The sequence below is a fragment of the Paroedura picta genome, chromosome 4 (assembly GCF_049243985.1).
Source record: "Paroedura picta isolate Pp20150507F chromosome 4, Ppicta_v3.0, whole genome shotgun sequence".
NCBI lineage: Eukaryota > Metazoa > Chordata > Lepidosauria > Squamata > Gekkonidae > Paroedura > Paroedura picta.
In genome coordinates, this window is record NC_135372.1 from 50,091,676 (window position 1) to 50,101,518 (window position 9,843).

The window sequence follows — 9,843 nt, forward strand, 5'->3', positions numbered from 1 at the left end:
GCAAATCCTGGGGGCAAATAGCAGGCCAAAGGCTCCCCATGCGGTTGTGGGAAAAATCAGGGCATCTACTCCTGGGCCAAAAATGAGGGGGCAGCATGGCCTAATGCCTGGTTGAAACCTCTGTGTGGTAAGCATCAGAGAGAAGCATTATCATCTGTTAATATTGGCTGATAAAGGAAGAAGATCCAGAGTGTTTGTTTTTAAAAGGGGTACTCCTAGGCACAGTTGGGGGGTAGTGCATTGGGTGTAGCTTTCAGAGGGGGTGGAGCTTTGATTATTTTCTCCTTAGAGAGCTATCTTTGTGCCTATCAGGGGTAAGTCAGGGACAAGTCAGAATAAGTAGTTGGCTTACAGGCTACCACCTTCAATAGCCTCTGGTTAACTAAGGCATTAAAATTGATCTGCATGAGTGCACAACAAAGTTCAAGTTGATATTTTTCAGAATAGCCAACTATGCATGTTGTATATATTAGAAGGGGCAAATCTACAGAATTCATGGGCCATTATTCTTTGTAGTGTTTCTCCCCCTGTTTAAGACTGTGGACAGAGCCAGCACAGAGAAATTATACGCCCAAATGTTGGGAAAATGGAGTGTTTGAAATCAATTCTAATGTTAAACGCAAAGGACATCCTTGGCTCATTAAGTAAAAATATCTCATTTAATGAGCAAGAAAGCACTGAAGCACACTAAACCTTGACACAAAGCAAATTATTTAAGTGATAAATTATATTTTATGAGGAATGTAAAAGTTAATAATACTCCGGAGTAAGGTAATAAATGCAGAGGTGTAACTAACATCACCAACTGCTTTACTTACAAACATGCCTTATGTATTCAGTTACTTGCAAAGGTAATTAAAAAAGCAGAAAAGTCATACATTCTTGGAATTCAAGTCTTTTGTAGCTTCCTCCCTAAGCTAACTGGCATCGTACTCTGCTTCTAGTTCTCTCAGTCTTCTCCATTTCTTTGCTTTTCACATTTTTGGCTGACAAATATTTGATCATGCAGTCATTTAAACTTAACACACCTTCTTATCTTTAAAGAGAACTAATAAAGTTCACTAAGCTTCCATGATGTTCCCCTAATAACTCTTGGTTTCAGGAGGATGGCTTGTCCTGGATATGAAAAAGTAGTTAGTAGATTATTAATTAGTTGCAGGTTTCACCCAGGGGGAGAACAGAGGTACCAAATCCCAGGACCCTTGGTTGCCATGGGAGCAAAAGACGGGCAACTTGCAGTTGAAGAACAGCATGAGTGGATATATTGTAATCAAGCATCTTGTCTCTGTGTGTGTGTGTGTGTTTACCAGGGAAGGGAGGCAAGCATTGTGGGAGGTTATTAGAGACAACTTTTGCCTGGGAGCCTATTGGCACCCTGGTCATTTGGAGACCCATCTTATTGGTGATTAATGGAAAAGGAAGTCTATTTGGTTGCGTGGAGCAATGAGACAGCCGCTTCTCCACTTTTCTCTAGTGCATTCGCTAATTGTGTTGCTTGAATGACAGTTCATGACAAGTGGTTACTAGGTACTGTCTGTGTAACTCCTTTTTTGGGAAGGGGGCTGAAGGAAATATGGTGGTAGATGTAGTCTATCAAGATGTCTGACTTTTGCAGTTTTTCTAAGTGGGAGTTGGCCATCCCGTGCTCAACTGGGGTATTTTTAGACAGGACACTTTGTCCTTTAGAAAGCTGCCACTCAGTTTTGTCTCCATAATACCTCTGGCATGACCTCAATGGGAGTCAACTAGTTGTGATTTTCCTTATCTTGTGGGGGCACTAGGGCAGACAGCATCACCTGCTTGTGAACATACCATTCATTCAGGGATCTGTTGTTTGTCGTGTGTTAGTAGTGCTGATCCCTGTGTTCAACCGTTTGCGTAAAACGTTGAGTCCAGATAAGGCGGCACTCAAATAGCCATTCACAAATGATTGAAAATGTTGTAATCTAGCTGACTATTGGTGGATTTTATTGTCACTGAGGGCTGAATTCTGACTCAAGAAGAAAGTAGGTTAAACCAGAGCCCAAGATAATAATTACATAGACTAAGCTCACCCTTTGAAATAACTAGGTAGTCTGGGCCCTTCCTGAATTCCACCCCTGTCCATAATATGCCCCTGTTTTACTCTTGAGGTCAACAGGACTCCTCCCAGAAGTCAGTGAAGCCCGAGGAGGGAAATCTCCATTCACCTACAGAGGTTGGCAACCCCTGGTGTGGGGGGATTTAAGTCAGGGGTAGTCAAACAAATGCTGGCAGGGGCTTCTGGGAATTGTAGTCCATGGACATCTGGAGGGCCGCAGTTTGACTACCCCTGATTTAAGGTATTTATCGAGTATTCTAAATGGAATTGCAAATACGGGAATGTATGCACATTCTCACACCACCACTTGAGAACTGTGCTTCCTATGTGAAGAAAGGCACTGCATCATGCAGGGAACTGCATGACGCTTTACAAACATCGTGTGTCAGAATGTCCCATGATTCTGAGCAGGCATCAAAAAGCACTGAGTCGCTTGGCTACCTAGTGAGATGATGCATGTCACTTATTAGTCAGACACAAAGCTGCATGTATGCTGGAAGAAAGCTAAGTTTATATTGCAATCATAGCAGTAGTTTCAAAACATGTTTTTGTAAGAATCACAGGGCTTCTTCTAAAAACGTACCCTTCACTGAGGATGAGTCTGCATCATGATTGAAAGCATGGATTGTTCTAGGTATCCACACGTGCATGTGGAAGAAGAGTTGGTTTTTGTACTCCATTTTTCACTTCCTGGAGGAGTCTCAAAGCGGCTTACCATCACCTTCCCTTCCTCTCCCCACAACAGACACCCTGTGAAGTAGGTGGGGCTGAGAGAGCTCTGATAGAACTGCTCTGAAAGAACAGCTCTAACAGGATGTGACTATCCCAAAGTTGCCCAGCTGGCTGTATGTACAGACACCGTCCTGCCTTCTCCTCTTCTAGAAATATTATGTTCTCAAAGACATGGAGATTAAAAGATGAGCGGAGCAGGATGGCTATTTTATATATTTCTGAGCTCCCATGAACATATTTGTTTCCCACAGTGTCCATATGAAAAAAAAGGGGGGGGAACCCTACAGAGAATGCACACTCAAGGGAATGGGAAGAGAAAACACAGTGCTAGCTGCACGATTTAAATTAATGAAGGCAGCATTAATACCTTAAAAAGAGGTTGCATTACTGCTTGGAATCTTCGCTGGAGGAAAAGCTATAATTTACATGTACAATATCCTTTCCCATTGCCTATTAATTACATCGGCAGTGCCTCTGTTTACAAGCAATCTATTTGAAAACATATGCTGCAATAATTAAAACGTTATTATGCTGACAGCGCCTTTCTTGGAGGAACTTGTAACATCTGTATTGACCATGATAAGCATTGATTATCTTGGGTGATATAAATATTTGGGGAACTAATAACAATCAGGTAGGAATCCAGTTCATGCTATAGGCAGCAGAAATAAATTGCAGGAAGCCTACATCAAAGCTGCCTCCTGCATCAGTTTGTTTTTATACTTAATGGCTCCCTATAAAGCACACAGAGGGAAAACTCTTCCGAGATTTAAAGCATGAGGAAGTGCCTGAAAGAAACTTTTCATCCTGTTAGCATCTAGCGTTTCTGTACATCTGGAGAATCTTACATAGTTAGTAAAACTGGGCCACAAACAAACACACTGGACACCCAAACACATTAATAAGACTTCAGTTAGAATGGAAGTCAAAATTACTTTCCAAAACAAAATATTGTATTTCTTCTACTTCTATTGCCATTGTTTTAAAAAATTGTGCCCCAGCAAACTTTATAGTGTCTTCATGGCTGTTAAGTTGGGTTGTGTGTGGCAGCATCCGAATTGCCCGTTCCAGGCCAACACAGCCAGCGCTGCACCGTGGGGGGGAGGGGAGGCACGAGTGCTGGTGCGTAACATGTGTGCGCCGAGTTACTCTCTGGCGCCTGCGCCTTCTCTCCCCCCGCCCCACGTCAGCCTGGAATGGCGGATTCGGCCGCCACCGCACACAACCCTCATAGGGCCCTGTGACACTTCCAATATTATGTGGGCTCCCCTCACATTCAGAAGAATATGCACATGAAGCTTGATTTATAATAGTATGCTAATACCACACACACACACACACACATACCCATCTCCTTACTCACAGGTGAAAGATAGGGTAATTACCTTTTCATGTTTCAAAATAACCAGAAATATTAGTGCTCTAGAAGAAGAATCACACCGGGTCTGAAGCATAAGGGGAAGAGAGTTGTCGTTCCCTTCCCCAGATGGCATTTCTCTGTTATCTGGAAACTGGCCATGACTTTTCTGCAACCTAAACAGTTGTGCCAATGGGTGTGCAGAGTGCCATTTTATCTCACCCTAAGAATTTTTTTTTTAGTGTGACATTTCAAGATATATTTTTTGGGAAAAGGAATGTTAAGGAGATTTTCCTATTCTTTTGATGTGTTTTTTAAAATATTTCCTACTAGTAATCAAGCTCGCTGTACGAAAAATACAGCGGGCGCTAGGTAAGGGAGCCCCCGGCAGTCACGCGCGCTTCACACCTCTCACCGCGTCAGGCCGCCGGCAAGGGAGCAACTGCGAGCCGCGCTCCACACGGCTCACAGTTGCTCCCTTGTCAGCAGGGCAGGAATCGGCGCCGTGGGCTGTGTTAAGATTGCTGGGAGCTTGGCAGAATAACTAAAGGGACTAATGGGTTTATTGAAGCAGGAAAGCAGTTTAAAGGATGGGCAGTCCCATTCTCCTGGGCAAGGTGGTCCTGCTCATGTCCCCCCACGGAAGGGTCTGGCCATGCCCAACATTAGTGCCGTCTTACCTAGCTATGCCCCTGCCAGTGTACATCCTGGTCATTTCTCTCATCATGTGACTGTTTGGTGCTCAATACTTCTAGGAATGTGGTATCATTAAAACCGCACATTCTTATGAATCAGGAGTCACCAGCCCAGGCAAGACTTCTCCCCAATTTTATCTATCTGTCTGTCTGTCTGTTTATTGCATGGAGGGAAGTTTATTTTACAAAGCTGAAAATTAATTTCAGAAAACGTTAACTGAAATAATTGTATCTCCATTGGATGCACGTTTCACATGAAGTATAACTGTATTGACATCTTTCCTTTTTTTTCTTCCTCATCGTTTTTCATTACTGCTGTGCTCTTGTTAATGTTCTTGGCCAAAATCTCTCCCCCGCCCATTGCCTGGCATTATCTTGTCTCCTTATAACCTCTGCACAGCTTTCCTATGATTGTTGCTAACAGTTTGCCCTCTTCAGAAACACAGATTAATTGTCTCCCACTATTATCATGTCCTTGTTTCTTTCAGACTAGCGCCCTCCAAGTTTATTTTCCCAAACCAGACAGAAGAGGGGGGAGAAGACATTGCAGCCACAATACCGTAAGCGAATGCTTTGTAGACGCAACAATAGCTGCTTATTGTATCCTACATAAACTACATTTAATTACCTTTAGATTACTCATTTTATTCAAAAACATTCATTTACAGCTGCTGATATTTAAGGAGCTTTCTGTAATACATTGCGTTGAGTAGCATGATAAAATTTAACAATGCTTATTCTCGCACAGGAAAGTAGTTTTTAATTTACAAAAACCACATTTTATAGATTATATTTCTGTTTACGAACTGTAAACAGTTTTTGCTCCTGTACATGAAAGAAATTGGAAGACAGGTCTCTGAAAGTCCTAGCAAAACAATGGCAGCCTAGGCCAAAATATGCCACACAGAAGTAACATTGAATTATGACTATGGTTTTACCTAACTGGACCTTAAAGTCAGTGATATGCAAACTGCCATGTTTAGTCATAATATGGCAGCTATATGGTGCATTTATATTTTTAGTTGTACTGCCAAAGTGATAACTCTGTCTCATCTGTGAGTATACTGGCTGTGGATGCCTCAGAAGAAATATCCTAATTGGTCTGGTCCCAGATATCGAATTCATCCACCATCAGCACTCTGCAAGATATCAGAAAATCACTTAGAACTTTCTGAAATCATGCTTTCTTTATCTCTGAAGACAGGAGGTTGTAGCCTTTTCCAAAACCAGTTTTGGCATAACAAAGGTTCAGTATCTTAAACTGGCAGTCAAATGTATGCGGGAGTGAGGTGGGTCTAATAGATATGTCAATTCTGGTGACACAGGAAGTGGCCTGGGAACCCCAGTTCCTGTGATAGGAGAGTACCACTGTCACTAATAAAACAAAATGCTTGTTAAATAAGAGGTTAATTTCATTTTTGTGCGTGCAGTATGTTAAACAGCAAACCTTTTCAGTAAGCAGTTTAAGTTGAGAATAAGAATGCAGGCTCCACCTCCTCCCATTCAAGAAAACCACCATTCATGTTTGAGGGGCAGGAGGAACGAGGGAAATGGCCAGTTCCCAAGCCTAGCTAAGGCAGTAGGGGAAATGACAGGGACTCATTCCAACCCCCCTGCAGACCCCTGGGGGTCCCCAGACCCCTGGGTGGGAAACACTGCCTTAGAGTGTACTAAGTGCAAAGCCTAAGGATTTTAAGCTTTTCATTTACTGCATATATATGTGTAGTATGGTATATATATTACTCTTGAATTTATCAGATTTTATCCTCACAATAACCCGTGTTATGTGAGGTAGATGAGGTTGAGAAATGGGGACTGACCCAAGGATACTCAGTAACAAAAGAAGAGTTGGTTTTTATATGTCGTTTTTCTCTCCCTTAAGGAATCTCAAAGCAGTTTACAATCACATTCCCTTCCTCACCCCACAACAGGCACCTTGCAAGATAGGTGGGGCTGAGAGAGTTCTGAGAGAACAGTGCCTAACTCCAGCCAGCAGACTTCATGTTGAGGAGTACCCAGTTTTCCAGATCAAATTTTGCCACTCACTACACCAATCTGGCTCTTCAAACTGCTTGCCATCCTCCATGTGTTAGCTTGAGGTCTCCCGCTATTACAACTGATCTCCAGGCAATGGAGAATTGTTCACCTAGAGAAAATGGCTGCTTTGGAAGGTGGACTCTGTGGCATAGTAGCCCCTTCCTCAGGTTCCACCACCCACCCCAGTGGGCACTGTAGATCTCCTGGAATTACAATTTATTAGAAGATTGCACAGATCAGTTCTCATGAAGAAAATGGCTGCTTTGGAGAGTGGACACTGTAGCATTATAGCATGCACAGGTCCCTCACCTCCCTATATTCTACACTTCTCTACTTCCAAATCTCCAGGTATGTGTGCTTTTTTGCCCTGCTGTGCCACTCCATGTGCAATAATTACTGTGTGTGTACCTTCACAGGAGGACAAATAGACCTTCCAAAATCATCAGGTATTTCTGAATCTGGAGCTGGCACCCCTGCCCAGCAAGCTTTATGGCTAAGTGGTATCTCTAAACCTAACCCAGAATCCAAACCACAACAGCATAGTGGTAAGCAGAGAGATGATTTCTACCATAGGTGTAGTACTCATACCCCTTCCTCATCTTTTATGAGAGTTTGAGGACAACTGAATCTGGAGCAGTTCCAGGCCAGGTTTTACTAATGGCTTTATGTAGGCGGGATCAAGACATGCTGCTCTTAATGCGAGATTTCATTCTGCTTTCTTTTTAAAATGCTATTTGTTCTAAATAAACTTGTACTCTTTTCACTAAACTTGTACTCTTTTCAGCAGCCTCTTGACTGCATCTTAAATGGGATATAACTGAAGAAGTGACGTTCTAGCCAACATTTCCTAAGCAAAGCAAGGCACTTTGAACATGGTCGGAAACATTTTGATGTTTAACATTGAAACAAAAAAAAATGAGAGGAAATAGCTTTACATCATCTAAAAAACAGTCTGCTGATAATAGCAGAATTCATGAAAAAAGGTGGTGCCTTTCAGAGATATAGATCATCTTTCTACTGTGCTGTAGAAATTCGATTCATTGAGATGTTCCTGTCACTTCTCATCGTGCTCCTCCCCTGTGCTCTACCAAACACATGAATTCTGGGGGTTCGGTTGGCACTCTTTAAAAGAGTACTTCTTATTCATAAAAGTGCTGGAATCTCAAATTGCATTTATATACATACCTGTGTTTTACTGAAAATACATTAAATTAAAGGAGTGAAGCTATGGTAAATAAATGTTGAAGAACAGAGCCCTGAGAGTCAGGGGGAGTAGAAATTAAAAATGAAACAAAACATAATAGGCTGTTCTAGTGACCTTCAGATGAAATCGACTATTTAGCTGCCAGCAACATTCTTACTATCCATTGTGACTGCATGTGGGTAATACTGGCAAATATTTGAGAAAGTATAATTATCTTTTTCTACCCTGCTTTTTAGAAAACGAACAAAAAATAATAGTAACTTGACCATTGCATGGCAAGAACCTCATGCGTCATCATGGTGAAAAGAAACATGATTGGTATACAAGGATAAATTTTTCATACTTCTATCAAACATTAATAATAAAGGGTTTTAATATTTATTGTTACCCGTGGCCAAAGTCTCTGAGTTCCTGCTCCAGTTGGGTCGACATCGAAATAGCGATTGCCTTTGGGTACGACTGATTGGGATGGCGTTCATGTTAGGGAGTCCCCTCTGGAATAGCACGCTGGTCGTCAGTTCAGCTTAATCTTCTTAACATTCGCTTTTAAATATTCAGCTGTAATCTGTCTTTTTCTTGAATTCTAATGTGTTCCCAATTTATGTTTCCTTCTCTTTTTTTAACAATGGCACAGCCCTTTCTGGAGGAACTTGCATAAATTTAAGCAGGGCATCTTCTGTCCTTCTCAATAGGTGGTTTTCAGTCTTATTCAAGTGACCTTGCAACGATGCCACGAGGATGATTTGTGAAACTACAACCAACATTCTACGTAGATGTATTCAGACAAGTTTAAACTCTAAATTTTTTCCAGAGATATGCAAAGTATTTTAAAAAGCTGCTTTGAACAGCTGCTTTGGCCACAGAAGGAAGGATTGCAAGATTCTGGAAGTCACTGTTCAAAATATCAGCAAAGATGTGGTGCTGGTGAGAGAATGGCTTCTGGGATTTGACGTAGGCTGTGACTTTGACCTCTAGGTCATTGTTATGATTGTGGCCCAGGAAAGGGAAAGATCAAAAGTTAAAGACAGCTGGTGCATGGGTTAGACTCGTTCTTTCATTTTGTGTAAGGAAGGCTACTATCATACTTTAAGTTATCCAGAAGGCAAGTGGCTGGATTTGCATAGTTTTATATGCTTTACAGTTATTTGTGACAAGTTTTTATTAAGACTAGTAAGATCCATCACCCATCAGGTTTATGAATCAGAGAGCGCATCCTTCCCAATACACATGGTTGATTAATTTCTGCTATGCCCAATTTTAACATCTGAACAAGTCTGGGGTCAATCCCAAATATTTAAAATATCAAATGTTTTTGATAATTATTTGTAAAAGGCAGCGTTCCCCAGTACTAGTCATGAGATAGATCAGAGATCTCTGTTAACGTGTCTAAATAGGTGCCTTGAGAAATCAGGTATACGGAACGAGTGCATCAGGGTAGCACGTGACCTAGACAATCTCTAAATAAGCTCAATAAAAGTATGAAGCCTCCATCACTTGAAAATAGAAGTTTGCATGAAAATGGGTTTATTTTCATTCTTTGACATCATGAATGCTACAGGAGGCAGCAGAGTATTTTCAAGTGAATGCTTATAGCCGTGTCCATGTTTTCAGTCTTTGTGAGAAATTTCCCTAACTGACATCTAAGAAAAGCCCGATGAGTGATATGTGGAGCGCTTCCTAATTGGCTCAGTATTTATGTCAAATCTGTTCCCTTATGATCAGAGCTTCCATTTTTCAC

General features: G+C 41.6%; 1 protein-coding gene across 6 annotated transcripts in view; it reads left to right on the forward strand.

The window, feature by feature from the left end:
• The window catches only part of LOC143835330 (uncharacterized), a 337,087-nt gene extending 327,245 nt beyond the window's left edge, over positions 1-9,842 (forward strand). For 3 of the 6 annotated variants that reach the window (XM_077332771.1, XM_077332770.1, XM_077332772.1), the window contains 2 exons: positions 5,353-5,424; positions 7,318-9,842. In XM_077332771.1, coding sequence (XP_077188886.1) covers positions 5,353-5,424; positions 7,318-7,357 — 112 coding nt within the window. In that variant the 3' untranslated portion in view covers positions 7,358-9,842. Of the gene's footprint in view, positions 1-5,352; positions 7,281-7,317 lie in introns of those variants that run through there. The other 3 variants (XR_013230097.1, XR_013230098.1, XR_013230099.1) reach the window with 1 other exon arrangement.
• The last annotated feature ends 1 nt before the right edge of the window (position 9,843 follows it).